Source organism: Empidonax traillii, unplaced genomic scaffold, assembly GCF_003031625.1.
Source record: "Empidonax traillii isolate 1590-97213 ecotype Southwest subspecies unplaced genomic scaffold, ASM303162v1 scaffold31:size1920502, whole genome shotgun sequence".
In the NCBI taxonomy this organism is placed as follows: Eukaryota; Metazoa; Chordata; class Aves; order Passeriformes; family Tyrannidae; genus Empidonax; species Empidonax traillii.
In genome coordinates this window covers 519655-537154 of record NW_020955224.1, presented here as the reverse complement: position 1 = coordinate 537154, position 17500 = coordinate 519655, and the positions used below count along the sequence as shown (strand labels likewise).

General features: G+C 35.6%; 1 protein-coding gene across 10 annotated transcripts in view; it reads right to left on the bottom strand.

Annotated features, from left to right (window-relative positions):
* The window catches only part of CDC42BPA (CDC42 binding protein kinase alpha), a 187461-nt gene that overhangs the window by 66302 nt on the left and 103659 nt on the right, over nucleotides 1-17500 (bottom strand). For all 10 annotated transcript variants that reach the window (XM_027911200.1, XM_027911207.1, XM_027911247.1 and 7 more), the window contains exons 7-13: nucleotides 13839-13932; nucleotides 12895-13095; nucleotides 12066-12314; nucleotides 8258-8337; nucleotides 7050-7216; nucleotides 6472-6594; nucleotides 1325-1458 (exon numbers count right to left, since the gene is read on the bottom strand). In XM_027911200.1, the coding sequence (XP_027767001.1) occupies nucleotides 1325-1458; nucleotides 6472-6594; nucleotides 7050-7216; nucleotides 8258-8337; nucleotides 12066-12314; nucleotides 12895-13095; nucleotides 13839-13932 (1048 nt within the window). The remainder of the gene's footprint in view (nucleotides 1-1324; nucleotides 1459-6471; nucleotides 6595-7049; nucleotides 7217-8257; nucleotides 8338-12065; nucleotides 12315-12894; nucleotides 13096-13838; nucleotides 13933-17500) is intronic.

Here is a 17500-nt window from a genome sequence, read left to right as displayed (position 1 = left end):
TTCATTAGCATAGATTTTCAAGAACTACTTAAATAAATAAAAAGAATCTCAACTGCTAAATGATTAAAAAATACTTTTTGCATTGAGTGGAAAAGTCTACTCTATGAAAATTTTTACTCTAGAAGCTTTTGAAAACTGACCTGCAATGGTGAGCATGATTACCATACACTGTACCTTAATATCAAATATTATAGAAAGTCTCAGGCAACAAAATGCTGTAGTGAGTAACAGCAATATATGACAATTATTCTTTTAAAAAAACCCACATTAACTCCACAGCACAACACTTTCACAAAACTTGCTGTGCCCTGGATTTGTGCTACTACACTTCCAATGAGGGACCACAACAGTTTAATAGTTTAATGATGTTCAGCCAAATTGGAGCAGAACAAAGAAGCAAGGAAAAGCAAATTTGAGGATGAAAAGAAGATCAACAGGAAGAATTAGTATCTGGCACTGTTGACATCTATATAAATCTAAAAACATTTCTAAGGTTGTTAGAAAGAGCTCCTATTGACTTCAAGTTGTTTTAGAAGAGAGATGGTCTTTCTTGGACAAGCTGGCAGCTTTCAAGATTTTAAGAGTCTTAAGGGTCAAAAGAAACAGTGTTAAACACAGCTGGCACATCAACATTGAGTGTGGACTCTAAAATACTGGGCCAATATAATCATGATGAGAAACAGGTTAATGTATTTCACACCTGATTACAGGTTGATCTAATTATGAACACAAAAAAGAGCCCTGAAAGACAGTATGTTATAAATCAGAAAATGAGGAACTGGGGAGACAGAGGAGAAGAAATAAAACCCAGTATTCTTTAATTGCAGCTATTTCAAATTACTTTTCAATCTTCATATTTGGGCAATTTTTCACATCTCCCTTCTGGAAACACTTCTGTGACACAGTCTCAATATCATATTCTTCACATTTTTTCCCCGGCTAACGTCTCACCCATACTTCAGATTAAATTAGTTGTCTGCAATAGTTTTTCTCTACTCTGTCTTCTAACCCCTATCATTATCACCTTAATCTGAAGCTATAAAACCTTTTTTGCAGGCACCATGTAATCTGGATCATGGAGTTGTTCATTGTCTGGAAGCAATCACCTAGGACCACCCAGCAGTCATACATACAACATGTTAAATAATGTCCTTGTCTTAAAAAAAAAAAAAAAAAAAAAAAAAAAAAGGCAGAAAGAAAAGTAGGTCATGCTACACATTTGTTATTTGCTCATTAGTTTTACACTTGGAAGTTATTTCAAGCAAAATGAACAAAAAGGAACAGACTTCAGTGTTTAGAAGAGTTGCTGACAAAATGCTTTTACCTTGTTAAGATCTTCCCTCTCTTGCTTTAGTGTTTTGACTTGTTTCTCAAAAGCCTTTATTTGTCTGGAAGCATCATCCAACTCCCGCCTTGCAGTGCTGGCCTCCTCAAGTTGTTGTTCTAGCTGACCAGATTCTAGAAAAAGCAGCAGAATTCTAAATATTCTAAGGGAAAAAAATCATAATTCTAGAATAGCATAGTCTAGCTGTTTGAAGCCCCTTCAATACTTTCTCTTGTTTCCATTTAACCAAAATTTAATGCAGTTCCTATCTAGTTTAGAATAGAGAGCAGGTTGATTCAGCTACCATTATCTGCTTTTAAGGGAACAGAATGAAATGTTTTGCTTGCTGCAAAACAACACAGAAAACGATAACTTTTATTCTTACATTTTAATAATGATGCTTCTTTACTTAATTCTGTAATGTATGTTTTAACATGACTTACACATTTGATTTTTATGCACTGTGGTATAATATATAATGCATCTTTTATTACACTGTAATTATAAACAGTCTCTCTCCTTCCCCAAAGCTCCCCCAGAAAGAAACAGTAAAACTAATGGGTCACTCAAGAGCTGGCAAGTGTTCTCCTGTCGATACACTTAAAATTAACTTCAGCTGATATTACTTATTTCTAGTGTGAAAACCACTTGTGATTATGTGATCTGCTTTATTGCTACTATAAATAAAGGAAAACTATTACAGTCAGCTTTTTACCAACAGTCAGTTACACAATGACAGTATATTTCCATGCCACACCTAAATAATGTCATATAAACGCTATCAAATGCTACAAGAAAAGCTGAAATCCATAAAATATGACAACTGAAAATTTCTAGCGAGTGGGGTTTTTTTACCTCCTAGTCCTTCACTTAAAGCAAGATATATATGAAGGTAAGTTAATTCCAAATTCCGTGAAATCACTGGACATTCAGCATTTTATTTCAGTTGTGGCAGGTCTTCAGATCATATGAATTTACCAAAAGAACAGGAACCCATCTATACTCTTAATAAGAGCCTTTAACTATATTTTCATAAATGTAACCCTAAGAGAATGGCTCTTAGAAAAATCAAATATAAAAATACATACATTTTTAAGAAAGTTAATTTCTGAAACACGAGAATTTTATAAGCAAATTAATACCCTTAGCTTACAACCATAAAAATGTTCACTATTGTTTTAATTCACTCTTGTTTAAAAATTTAAAAGATTGCACTTAAATAAGAGATGTAGCTCAAAGCCAAAAATTATTAACTGCCTCTCTTATGTAGTCTACTCTGAAGTCATCAGTGAAAAGAAAGTTTATATATGGCTCTGCTGAGCCAAGATAAATCTCTCTTCTGTGCATGAACTACTTTGTTCCACAGCTCTGTTTTCTTCTTCCACTGCTGCCCTTTACATATTTGGCAATATTAAAGATTCCTCAAAGTTTTCTCCTATGTAACCTAGCGAACAAAAATTATAACTCTGACCTCTAAAATTGAAAGCATATGCTAGTTTGTCATTTCCTGGAAAACTCGATAGACAAGAAAAATGTATTTTTCTAAGCCCCTTCCAGTGACACTCCTGAAGACACAATTTCAAGTTCATTTTTATTACCTTTTTAAGCAGGTGTTTACTCCTACAGCTTCAGAAGAGGCAGCAAAGCAGGTTAAAGAATACAACCAAAAGGGGGTTGTGACATATGCGTAGTAAGTGGTAATTTTCCATCTAATCACTCTAATCACCCTACTTGTAACTAGCATTTTAGATAATATATGCAAACACTCACTGCAGTATGTTATCACACTTAGTTGCCCTAGAGATGAGCCCAAAGCACAATGTTCAGCTCTGCACCTGAACTGAACCTTCCTAAAGTTCATCAGATCTAGCGCTGAAAAATTAGATCTTTTAAATGTTATTCAGAAAATCTGGAACTAGCTCCCCTACATTTGGAAGCACTCAGACATGGCCATCATTTGGTTTGTTTCTGTATTCTGTCACTAATTTAGTTTTAAAATCTACCTCAAAACTCCCATAAAATAAAGTAAAATACAACGTTCTCTTTTCCCAGTTTTATCAAATTGCCTTGTAATAGTTACAGCACATGGCACAAATGGATGTTTTCTAACAAATGGTTGCGTTGTCTGGATTGGACAAACACTCAAATGTATACAGGGAAAGTTCTGTGGTGACTGGGGATGGATTGGACAACTCTACACCTTTATTTGATCACATTATTCACTTCCAACCCAAAATACCAAAAGCACACGTATTGAGGACTAAATACGCAAATATATGGTTTGAAGTAGAAAATTACTTTAGAGAAAACCCTCTCAATATAAACCACCTTCACCAGACACTGACTTCTTTTCAATTTGAAGAGGGATAGGAGCTGTGTTGGGGAACGTTCCAGATTGTTGCAGAGCAGGGGTTTCTGATGTTGTCTTTTTCCTCATTACAGCAGCAAGTGCAGAGACATTTGGCTGGAGATAAATTTCACAAAAAAAACTTTGCCCTGACATAGTGCCAACATGGCGTCACTCAAACCAGAGTGATCCTCCCTGAGCTAGTTAAGCCATGCTCACATCCAAAAATAATGCTTATGGTACAATACAAAACTGCCGCATCACGCCAGAGCAGCTGTCCAACTCTGTATCCATAACAGGCTTTTTTCAGACTACATAATTTTAACAGGATATAATCTATGTGCTGCAGTCTGCAGTTCATATATAGCATGTTTCTGTCCCATAACGCAGCTGCAGAGTCTGAACACATCAACTAAAATGTCTGGAAGTTAAGTTCAAGTTATTCTTTCTGTGGGTGTCACTGCTGGCATTCCAGACACTTTCAGGAACTGAATGAAGTCTTTTCACAAACACAAACCAGAACAAATCTTTTTTGTAGTTTCCTCCAACCTTTCTCGCTGTTTTGTTTTCCCTTGCCGCAGGTAAGACATGGACATACAACAGAGATCTATCTACTGCTACTTGTGTCTGATTTTTCCTCACACAAAATGTAGACATTTTCCTATTTGGATTGACATGATTAATTGGATTTTTTTCCCCGTTTCTGTGGTTCCAGACCTGATACCTAACAGTCTCTTGTTGTTGATTTTCCTACAGTAAAAAACATCTTGCTATACTTCCTTTCTTTCTTTTTTGACGATGTCTCTGCTCTCAAGAACCTATTTTAAAGACAGTGTTATGGAGCAGGATACCATGAGTCCTGTGCTATGAATCACACTGAGAAAAAATTCTTTTTAACTTAATTCAGAGCATTACATCAGGAATACTGAATACTAGTACTAGTAGTTAGCCTTTAAAGTAGACTAAAAAGATATTAGCTAAACAGACAGCAAATTGTTTCACTAACAGCTATATTCAACATGGTGGTGCAATATAAGCTCTCCCTCTGAAAGTTCTTAAAACATGAATTGCCAGTTTTTGGGAGGGTAAGGCTGGAAAAAGAATGATCTCTTGCTGAATGTCTCAAGTAGCTTCTATAAAACATAGGACACTGGCCTAAGTAGATCTTTGGCTTTTGACTAGTTTGGGAGTTCTGAAAAAAGGCAGACCAACATTAATTAAAGAATTCAATCTTTTTATCTACACAGATTTAAAGAAAAAAACACTTTTCAAGCTTAAAGTACTGCGATGCTTTATAACCAAAATTTTAGTTTTCAGAAAATCTTCACGAACTCCTAGAAGCAAAGGAAATAAATGTTCACTTTTGTAAGGAATGATACCTCATTGACAACAGAGCTGAGAGGTGGTTCTCCCTGTCATCTCTCCTTCCTCTCATGCTTCTATTGCCTACCTTGCACTGATTTATTTGATCATAATTTGATCAAATTCTCTCTTTCTAGATAGCATTTTCCTTGTTTAACTGAGTGAATTAAAGCCATGAGAGAGTCCAGGACACGCACAGATTGAGAAGGGGTCACATAGCTGTGAGCAGGACCCATTCTGGTGGCAGTTTTGTTTGGACGGGTTCTGGTGCTACTGGAAGTGCAGTCTCACAGCCCACAGTGTCCTCCCTCGGGTAAAACATCCTTCACTACTCCCTGCCACTTGGAAAACTCATTATCACTGTAGTTTCATGCATACAGCCCACCTTCCAGATGACCCACACTTTTCTAAATGTACTGTTTCAAGAAAATACTCACAAAATCCCACCCTCAGTGTAAACTAGCTCTTACTTCACATTCAGTTACAATGCACTAAGCAACCGCACACTGTAATTCTGTGAATTTGAAGTTTCTTCATCATCATCATCAAAACTGGGACCACATCTCATTAATCTGGACCTTTCCGGAAAAGTTCAACAGAAAATGAGATAATGAGAAATATTAATTAATGCTTGAATCATAACAGAGCCGGAGAGGTACTTTTTACAAGTGCATGAAGTGACAGGACAAGGTGTAATGGTTTCAAATTGAAAGAGGGAAGATTTAAATTAGACATCAGGAAGAAATTCTTCACTATGAGGGTGGTGTGGCACTCGCACAGCTTGCCCACAGAAGTTGTAGATATCCTAGAAGTCTCCAAGGCCAGGCTGGATGGGCTTCTGAGCAACCCAGTGTAGCAGAAGGTGTCCCTGCCCATGGCAGGAGGACTGGAACGAGATGACCTTTAAGGCCCCTTCCAACCCAAACCATTCTATGATTCCATCAACCATTTTCAGGCCTATTAAAACTGACAGGTCAAGTCTTCACCCTCATCTTTATTCACTGTCAAAAATAACCAAACAAGTGTTGTATCTGCTCTGGTACCATATATTGCAGGAGGAAGGTGTAAAAAAAACAAAAAGAGAAAGTACTACAGAGACTGGTCAGCAGTTCACAGATTCTCAGGTAGACTCTGATTTACATCCATGTCAATTAGCAACACCATTGTTTAAAAGTAGTGGAACTTTTGCACTAATAATAATAGCAGAAGTCATTGAAATCTTCCCACTTCCTTGCAACTGGAACTAATGAATATCAAGCTGAATTTGTAGAAAATGTTGAGCTACCAAGGAAGAGTGAAGGGTAAAATGAAAAGTAAGAGTCGACTGGAAAACTCTTTCAGAAAGCAAAGTAAAACTAGCATTATATTAGGAAAAAAACCCAAACTTGTCAAAATACTGTTTCAAGTTACAGTTTTTACATTAATATTTATAACATACCTGTTACCTGTTTCTTCAACTTTTCAATTTCTTCTTTCAAACTTTTAATTTCTAAATCTTTGCTTGCTGTTATTGGGCCATCCACTGTTGAATACTGCAGAGCCTGGACTGTCTGAGTGGACTCTAGAAGAAAGATGGAAGAGAGAGGGACAAATTACACATCTGACATCTGAGGAGGTCGAGATATTACTGATAAATTAAGACATGCCAAAAAAACCCTGCGCTGAGGATTCCACAATTTGTAACTTCCAACTATTAAGTGACAATTTTTCAGTAATTGTCAGCTGGACAAAAAAAGTTCTTAGAAGTTTTAAGAATGAAATGCCATAGTAACCAAGGCACGATGAGAACAAAGTTAGTATGTTGTAAGAAGTTGCATACATGGCATATTTCAGGCATGAAGAGTAACAGAAGCTTAATTTGTCAACAAAAATAATGATGACAATTCTTTTCTTCTAGAAAGCATTCCAGGAGGTATACTTATTTTTTGCTACAGTATAAACAGCCATGCTGTTTATGTTGCAACATAAAGCTGCAAATAGAAAAAAATTGAAATTTTTTTTTTTTAATGACTATACCTTGCAGTTTTCTACTAAGTTCAAGCTTTTCCTGCTCTAGACGTCTTATTCTCCTCTCATAAGCTTCTGTTGCTAAACTGTCCTCCAAAGTTCTTTGAATGCTGGCATCAAGATCCATGGAGGGTGGTCCAGCTGTCAGTCTTAGACAGCTGCGGTCCGAAAGCACACTGGGGAAAAAAAAACAAATAGTACTGGATTTTACAATAGGTTGTGTTTAAAATAATGCTATAAAACTATCAACCAGTAAACAGATTTTTAAAATTGTTAATTACTATGCCCTTTATTATACCATCAAAGAATACCTTGTAAGTATGTGCTCATTAAAAACTGAACTCATGTTTACCTAGCAGGCCTGATCTCCTCATTGCATTTTTTGTTCCATAACAGGGAATGAACTCCTGAGTAAAAATAATCCTTATGGACAGACTGTGTTAGTCACACAGAAAAAAGCAACAACCTAAACAGTAAGATTACAATAATGGTTCATTTCAAAATAGTAAATTAAGTATCATCCCAAATTCTTTAAAGATAACAATCACAACAAATGGTGTGAAATTATCCCATGACAGCTAGGGCATGGACATGTCAGAAATGCTGTGGCTACTCATGCACACATGCTACTATTTATGCAAATAATTCTTTGGAAGACTAGTCACATTCACAGCAGAAACACAGGCCTGATTTTTCAATGGTTGTGAACATTCTTTTTTTATTTATTTCCATAAATGAACAAGGAGCATACATGGACTTCCCTTTCACCATTAATTTAGCAACAGAAATTAACATAATAAATACCACATTAATACCAAATATCAATAAAAGTAATTTTAAAAAAATTTTCATTCAAACTTATGAAAGTGTCAAAAGACTGGAAATAAACCTGTTTTTCACATCAACAATAAGAAACTAAGTTCTATCTGTGTCCACACATCGAGTCTTCAGTTTGTCATACACAGTTAACTTCACATATCGTCTGGTAACCACCTTTTCCAACAAAATTCCCTTGAACAGAGGTGCTGACCTTTACATTCCTGTAAATTCTACCTGCAGAGAACTCATTCTTCTGGACAGACAGCAATGTAGATCACGGCCTAGTAATTTCCTCAATAAACCACATTCTTTGCTGTCTCCTTGCAGTTGGTTTCAGATACAGAAACTTAAGATATTGTGTAACTAACCAAGAGACAATATCGGAACTCTTAACTTACCAGCTACTTGTATATGTGAAACCCACAAATGGTAAATGATGGCCAGAAAATGCAGTGTGCGATGGTGGAGGCATTGTTTCCTAGAAAAGTAACAGGACAGTTGAGTAAGTAGTATCCTACTGGACTTTAGGAGATTTTCAAGTTTAACAATAAGTGAAGTCTTAGTGGTAATATCATGTTAACTATATTCACTGTCTTCCTTATCTACAGTCGAAATATGAAACACGACCAACTAAAAATATTTCTAATAGTATTTAAGATTTAAAATAGACGAGGTTGGCATAAAAATGCTTTTCTAATTAAATAGGTTATCGTTGGAGGAAAGCAGAATATTACATACATTAAATGCCAATTTATTCTTCCTTTTTTTTCCCAAGAAGCTCTTAGTACAAGGAGTAACACTGTTTATTCCCTCCTATACTGCTCTCTGCTATTCAGTCAACACAGCTTCCTGCCTGTGGAATTACCAGCACTAGTTCTGAGTGGGCTGTCTCTATTCAGAGAGAACAACAGTCACACATTTATTAGAAAGACTCATACAACAAGGTGTTCTAGTCCCATTAGTGCTTTGACCATTTCTTCGTTTGTTGCTCCTTTTTCCTGCCAAAGAACTACAAACCAAGACAAATCTCTGAATTTCTCCTCAGGCTAAAATAACCCTGTCATTATTTCACTTGAAACATTATAAGTTTTAATATTTTTAAATATTCTGTTAAAAGCTTCCTGTTTAACTCCAAGATGCAAGGTTTATGCTGCTACGCTAGAGATGGCCTTAACAAGCATCAAAAGAAATTCCCTATGATTACTCACACTGAAAGTACTAAGAGATTCTAAATTGTCAAAAAAAGTACATAACCTTTTTTTCTAAACCCAAACAAAAAACAAGAAAAGAACCAGTTGTAGATTTTTCAATGCAAAACCCATCAGGAAAGGACAAGGAATAAGACTTTAGTCAGATGAAATCCAAAATTACCTTTCCAGTGGTGGCGTCAACTACATTACATTACAACCTTGTTCTTTTAGCTGACAAAAATCTTCACATTATAAGAGGTTTCCAGAACAAAAAACAACACTAGTGATATGGCTAGATTGTGCAAGTACATTAAGTCTACACTGTTAAGAATTTTGGAAAATAAGGACAAGACCAAATTACAAAGCATTAACTTTCCACTAATTCATAATAAAAATATCAATTATTACAGACAATGGTTAGAAAAAGTAAAATTTTACTTCTCTTTTATAATTTTTTTTCACCTTTCATAGATTCATGTTTCAAAGTTGTCTTTACAGGTAACTATAAAATACCAAATGCATAATTGTGTGAGATTTTTAACAGTGCCCATGACAGTTTTCAGTTACCACACCAGGAACAATGTTGGTTCTAAAACACTGTATCTATTGATAACATCGTAAGATTCTGTAAAAGAATTTGTTTCTTTGACAGAGATAAAGGTATGTATCTCCTGCTACTTGTGTGAATTTAACTGTATAAGCATGCTGACAAAACTATAAACGAATTTAAGTCTACCACCCCTCTCAGTAAGGCTACCAAACCAAACAGTTAAAAGCTAAAACCCAGCACAACTGAGGCTGCCTGAACAATGCAGTTTAGCTCTTGGTGTTATGCGTACTTTTAACATACTTTTCAAATTTCATTATTATGTATATAATTTTTCCATGGGACAACAGTCTCATTTAAAGTTCAGGAAGAACAATAAAAATCATGGCTTTTCAACACTGTCTTTTATCTTCAGCACTGGGCATTCCTGATTTGCTCTATGCAACTCAAATCTTGCCAGGAATTTTAAAAAAAAGTCTCATGGGCTTATCTCTGGTGCTGACTTCTATAACAGTAATGCAAGTATGTGAAACTTCCTCAAAGGATATATATGAAATATGGAGGAGAAAATACCTCCAAGTTATACATAAGGAATTTGAGGGAAAGCAATATGAAATACAATGTCCACCAGTCAAAGCAAAAATGTAAAATATTCTCAGTCATGCAGTGCCTTAGGCTAAGTTTTTTCAGTGGTTTTGAGATACTAGGTGTGAAAAGAAATGGTAAGAATATAACATCCTTATATTAAAACAGAACAAAACCTTCAGATGTTTCAAATTAGGAAACTGAAAAAAAAGCTCAAGAAACAAGCATTCATCTCTAACAGTTCAGTGGCATTGCTTTTCACCCCTAAATGTCTAATGCAAATTAAGAACTGGACTCCGTTTTCTCAGCTGAGAGCTCAGTAACTCAGCAGAGGAAGATTCTTCACCTGCAGTTCCCTGCTTCTTCACAATGGTAAGGCATTTCCCCTGCACAGGCACATTTTGAGTCCCTCAGTTGGGATACTGGGCTCTCAAAAGGAAGAGCAGTGGACTGGACAACACTAAAATGTGTGGACAACCTCCAAAAAGTATTTTAGATTCACAAAGACTTGCTATATACAGAATCCACTCAAGCCACTCAATCCTCATAGCTGTTCCTGGACAAATAATATAAAGATATCTGAAGACTATATAAGAAAGTTTTGAGATAAAAATACTTCAGTTGTGATGGGAGATGGGTAGTATCAAATGCAGGTGAGAAAAAAATGAGGAAAAAAAAAAAGAAAAAAATGCAAGTCATCCTATGCAGCTACGCTGTTTTGCCTTATCTGCCTACAAGAAAGGGCTCTAGGGTATAACCATAAATTGTAGAATAAGTTAGGTTGGAAAAGACCTACAAGAACATTGAGTCCAACCATTAACCCAGCACTTACAAATCCATCATCACTTTCCTAAGCACCACATCTACATGTCTTTTAAATACCTCCAGGGATAGCTGACTCCACCACTTGCCTGGGCAACCCTTTTGGAGAAGAAATTTTTCCCAATATCCAATCTAAACCTCCCCGGTGCAACTTGAGGCTTGTCCCGTGGCTTCTTACTTAGAAGAGGCCGATATCCACAAAGTATTTTAGTTAAAGTGCTTTCCATGTTTTAATGTGCAATTGGAGGAAAGGGAATGCAAATAATGATCATCCTATCATAATATCAATTCATATTGCCTATCTCTTATCTGCAGGCTCAGGAAACAGTTCAGAAAACAAAAGCAAAAACAGTGAAAATGCTTCATCTCACATGTAAACATCTGGTTTCTGCATCTTTCAACACACACACACAACAGAAAAGCTATTTCCAAGGAGAGAACACAAGGCATTTCTCTGATGGTAAGACCTTTATGATCTGTCAAAGCTCCTTTTCAAAAGCATAGAAACAATAAGAACTATTAAAAATCAATAGTTGCAGAGCTTTTTCAGTAAAGGTAAAAACAATTTCTTGTTCCTTAAGAAATGGCCACAATATTTCTCCTAAATTTCCCAAACTCAAGGCAGAAAAAAAAGCTGGAAAAATTTGAATGGAAACAAACTGAATGGAATCTAAGAGTGATATGAGCAAATAAGAGTACAGCACTACAATAAAATGCAAATTTAGTATGTCTTAACAATGCTCTGCTAGAGATTCAGTTTCTTGCAGACTATCTACATGTAAATGTATTATTCTGTATAAGGCATGGACACTAAGAACTTGTTCATTAAAGACATGTAAAGTTGCAATGCATTTACCAAACTGAAGTTCTCCTTACATGAGTATGTTTGGAGGATCAGCCTCCAAACTATGAAAGTTTTCCCCCCACAGTTCTTCAAAGAAGCACTTAACTGTTATTTATGCAGAACACAGCGAACACACTGAAATAAAATGCATTTACATATATTATGTTACAAAGTATACTATAAAAGCTAATTCATCAAAATGTTAATTCCACACTTACAGAATTTTTTAAGCAATCATCATCCACATCAAAGTTTGATGTATCAGTAGGGCTGCTGACTTCTGGGATGTAAGGTGCCTCACAGTTTCTAATGTTGTCCCAATCAATCCCAGCAAAAAATGGATGGTTCTTAAAGTCTTCTATCCCATTTTGTCCAAGTCGATGTTCTCTGCTACAAATGAGCCTTCGGATGAGGTCCTTTGCACTTTCAGAGACATCTGTCACTTGAGCAGGAAACTGAAACCTCTCCTTAAAGATCAAAATAATAGAAAATACTTTATTACCACAAAGAAGTTGGAAAAATTACCCTTCTTAGTGCAAATCATTATGTAGAAACAGAAATGTGCAAATGCTCCAGTTCTGAAATATATGCAGTAAGGTTTCAAGGAAAAGTCTAGGGATAGAAACTACTGATATTTTTTTTTGTCTCCTGTTTTTTCTTCTTTATTTAAATTTCTCTTACACCCTTGAATTCTAAAGCTACCTCCATGTGGAAGAACATTTAAGAATCTTCTGCATAAGCCAACCAATGCATTCACCAGAAGAAAGTAACACAACAGGACTGATGCAACGTAGCCAAGATTTACTCCACAGAATGAATTAACAGCCATGTTTCCAAACCCAGATTTTTAGTTTTGAACTGCTTTATCCCAAACCAAAGCCATCTGCAAACCATAACCATAAACTTACTGCATGGAAACATATTTTTTTTCCTACATTTATGCACATTAACATAATTAGCACATAAAAATTTATTTTTAAAAAAGTCCTCAAATTACCCCATTACTTATTAAAAATTAGCTTAGAGACAGACAGAAAGTGCACTAACTTTGTGGTTCATTATTTTCCCATAGGTCTCCACCAAGGACTCAGCATAAAAGGGCGTTTCTCCATAAAGCATTTCATACATGCAAACGCCCAGGGACCACCAGTCACACTCGGGCCCATACTTCCCTTTTCCATCTTCCATGGCCTGCAAGATTTCTGGAGAGATGTAGTCTGGTGTTCCAACTGCCACTGAAGATTGGACCTGTAGAAGTTACATTTTTTAGGACTAAAATCAACTTTTCCATTGTTATAGACACTGTTGTTTGTGGCACTGTGCCTGTATATATAAATCTAGCCCAGTGTTCTAGTTATAAAAAAACAACTAAACACAAACAAAGCATCTGAGGCACTACATTAATAGACATCCCAATAATATACATTTGCTAAACTATTTTCAATATTTAAAAACAGAGAAAGAACAAAACTGTCAATTCTTAGGCTTACAGTCAGTAAGCAATTATAGATTAGATAATCACATCTATTAACTCAAATACTTTGTAACCCTCTGGGACATGATTAACATACTGGAATTACATTCTAGTCACAGTTACTATATACTGTGCAAATTTAAATGTACTAGTAGAACATCATCATATTTCAGTACCTCATCCTGCTCATCCTAAAGCTTACATTTTCAATAAAGATTAGAGCTCAGAGCTTAAAACATCGAGATTTATAGTTCACAAACACCTACTCGGTACTGACAGCACAGCTTCTCTTTATTTATTCATGAGTTGACTATATGCATCTAAAAAGCTTTTAATATATTGCAAATCCATGCAGCGTGCAGTCCTGTTTTCAACCAAGATTAGTTATATGCCAATATCGTTTACAGTTCCATTTCATTTGACATAAGGCATCTTTCCCTTTATTAGCATGCGTTTTAGCAGCTACCAAAGGACTGAAGAAAAGGTATTTAGGAAGGCATAATTCTTTCTAATTTACCGTTCCATCTTCCATCAGTTTCAGACAAGAACCAAAATCTGCTAATCGAATATGGCCATTCATATCCATCAAGATGTTGTCTGGTTTAATATCCCTGCAATTAAAACCAATTTTAGAATAGTACAAAAATGTATTGCATAAAATATAGTCCAAACATTAACTCTGAAACACCCTTATCAAGCAAAACCAGCAACAAGTCAGTAGACAGAACACAGTCACTCAGTATATGGTGAAATTTGCACCAGGGACACTTTATGACAGGGGCTGTAGATCAACAAAATCATATAATGTTTGTTAATTTTTATAAAAATTGTTAATTTTTATAAATTTAAATTTAGAGGTAAATTCCTCTAATCTCTCACAGGTAGATAAGATTTTTAAATCATCTGAAGAATTTTAGTTAAGTGCTACTGGAGCTGGAAAACAACTTCTAGATTTTACAATAGAACATAGGCCAATCAACCTCTGAAATTATTAACACATTTTTAAATTTACTGTCTTTCATCGACATTCTTCTCCCATGTACATCTCAGTTCACTAAATAGGTCTGTCACACTTCTGCTAAAATAACAAAAAAAACCATTATACGTGCTACTGCATCTCCGCTTAGCTGAACTCTGTAGCTGTCTCATTCAGGTCATGATACAGATGGTAATATCCTTCAAACCAGGTAACATAATAAATACTCCTTATTTTGAAAATTTGACCTTTTCATGGTCTCATGTTTTACCTAAGTATACTGAAATATAGGTGAAGTGTATGCTCCCAGTAGGCACCTGACTAGGAAGAAGGCATCTATGCTCTCTTAGTTACCAGAGGGACATTCACCATTCAACTTGTATACTGGTTTCAAACATTAATATTTCTTTTCAGTAAAGTACAGTTATTAGAAATATCCACTAAGCTACATTTTAAAAATACATGAAATTATTAGATTCTTACTCTATCCTTATCTATAATATTCAAAAGGTAAGTTATGACTGTAGGAATAAAGGACTATGAATACCTTCCTAATCAACATTTGTAAGATACAAAATCAAATTTCCTAAAATAAACAAAAAACAAGTGAAGCCCTGACTTTGCTTCATTCCTCTATCAACTTACAAATGAATGTCACAATTGCTTAGCAGACAAATCTCAAAATATTCACAAGTTAAGACGTTTACACTGCATGTAAGAGCAAGGTTTTGTTGTTTGGGCTTTGGTTTTTTGTTTTGGTTTGGTTTTTTTCCAGATAAAAACTGAGTTATAAACGATGTTTAATGGTAATTTACAAAGGCAAAAGAATTAGTACCACACCCTGAATAACATTATAGAAGCAACGCCATGAAGATGTTGTACTGTTACACACTCAGTGACAATTAATATGGAAACCGTATGTTGTTTGGAAGAAAAGTACTTTGTTACCCAAAGACAAGCAGACAGCAAAACAAACAAGTTTCACGCACCTTTCAAATATGCAGAAACATTTGCAAAGGAGAAACAGACACTACTTAAGAAATTATACTTTCCCATCTCTCAACTGAGCATAAAGAAAAATTTTTACAAGGCAAATCAGAAAAATTAACCAAGTCATTCTCTTAAGAACATTTTTCCACTTGATTTTTGCTAACATTGAATAGGTCAAAGAACTGCAACCTCTAGATTGAGATAGTCTTGTTTATTTTGTATTCACCCACCGAAAACATTCCTTGAACGTGTTTCTAAATAAAAACAAACATATGCTATTGAGACCACTGGAATTATAACTTCAGTTTAAAACACTGCAAAAACATGCACCTAAAATCAAGTTCCTCTTAGAAGCTGGACCTAGTTCAAGCTAAACAAAAACATGAGTCACCCCTGAGGCTCCATTTATCCATGTTCTATCTTTTAATATATTCCCAAGAGAAATAATAATAACACTAATAATCATCATCCCAACCTCTCCCATTCACTCTCACAAAACAGCAGAAAACATGAAAAATCTCACTGTGTTGTCAACACTGCGCAAAAACAACACGGAGTGCACTCGGAGGAACAAGGATTTCTTGCAAAGCAACATTTGTAAGGCTCAGTAACAACTTCGTAAGAACAATTTTTACAGTTAAGGAAAAAAAAGAGACCAACTTAATGCACACGAATTCTTTTCAGCTCTTGCAACAGAAGGTATGGGTTATGAACAACTGTTCTGAATTCAACTGAACTGCGTTAATAAAAGACAGTTTGAAAGACAAGAATTGCTGGCACCTGCAGAGCAGAGTGGGATATAAGCAAAGGGAAAGAAAATTATGAGCCCTAGAGGAAAACAATAAAGGGGAGTAATTATTGCCAATATAACAGAACAGTGCAAAGGTGGTGATTATGGGGAAAAAAACATCTTAAACCTCCACCTCTACTAAGCCTGCTGTTGTCAAATTGCCTTAGAATGATGAGTTTTCTTTCAGGTTTTTGTTTTGAATGACATTTGATGACTCTCTTTTAGTGATCAGAACTTTTCTGTCTCCTGTTCCAGATTAAGGTCTTCTCCCTTTCACATTCACTCCACCTTCCCTTGCTTATCCCAGTTACTTCACTGTACAGAGCAGTTCCTTTATTTCTACCCCTCCTAGACTCCCCTTAAAAGCTGAGATGTCCAAACCTCCACAGCCTATCAAAACCAAATTTCCTCCCCTTTTATATCCTTCTTTCATTCTCAGCTTCTTCATTCCCAAGTCTTGTCTTTCTACATGTACACATTTAACTTTTTTTTCCCTCCCATCTCAGTTCTCAACACTCACTGTTTCCCCAGATTCCCTTCCCATTCCTACTGATTTCCTATTCCGCTAATCCTTACTATCCTCTTTCCTGAATTCGAATTTTTGTCCAATTTGCATAGCAATCTTCTTTGGCACCAAAAGGAAGAGAAGTATCAGCGAAAGAGTGACCTCACACTGTCTCTAGTGCCCATTTACCATCATTTCCCAAAATTGTTTAATTCTTGCAGCCCTGAAACAGTGCAAAGCTACAGCAGAGGAAAACTGAAAAGTATTTAGGGACCAGACTCTGCATATGGTTGTTTGAAACTCATAACTGACATATTGCAGGGAAAATTACAGCCTAGGTGGGGAGTAGAAGAATGAAAATGCATCAAGGAGGATTCTCTCTCGAATTTCAATGGTGTTTCAATATCCCAGAGTAGAAGACTTTCCAATGGGTTTGTAACAATTAATTTATTAACTTGAAATCTACAGAGGAAAAGCAATGCATTTTTCCTCATCTTGTTCCTGGAAAGACATGACACTGCTTTGGGTAAATACTAAGAATGGAAAATTCCAGATCAAGTACCTAAAAATCTCACAAAAGTAATGAGCAAATAATGAAAAGTTACATAGCTTAGTAAACAGACCACTGGGCTGAATCTCCATAATAAGAGTTACTATGGTGATTGTGGGTAAACCATTTAAACATCACTCAACGAGAACACTGGTGCTCAGTCAAGCTTCTAACATCATCTGGCTAGAAGACTGTGGAGCCCAAATAACTCTAATAACTCTGTAATTAGTTCACTGCAATAAAAGGAAAAGGTCTGCTCACTTGAAAGATGAAATAATAGTTCACTTTCAAGAATTATAAGCATTTGAAAGGTATTTTATGAACCAGATTTATAGTGAGAATAAATATTGAATTGGGGCAACTGCTCT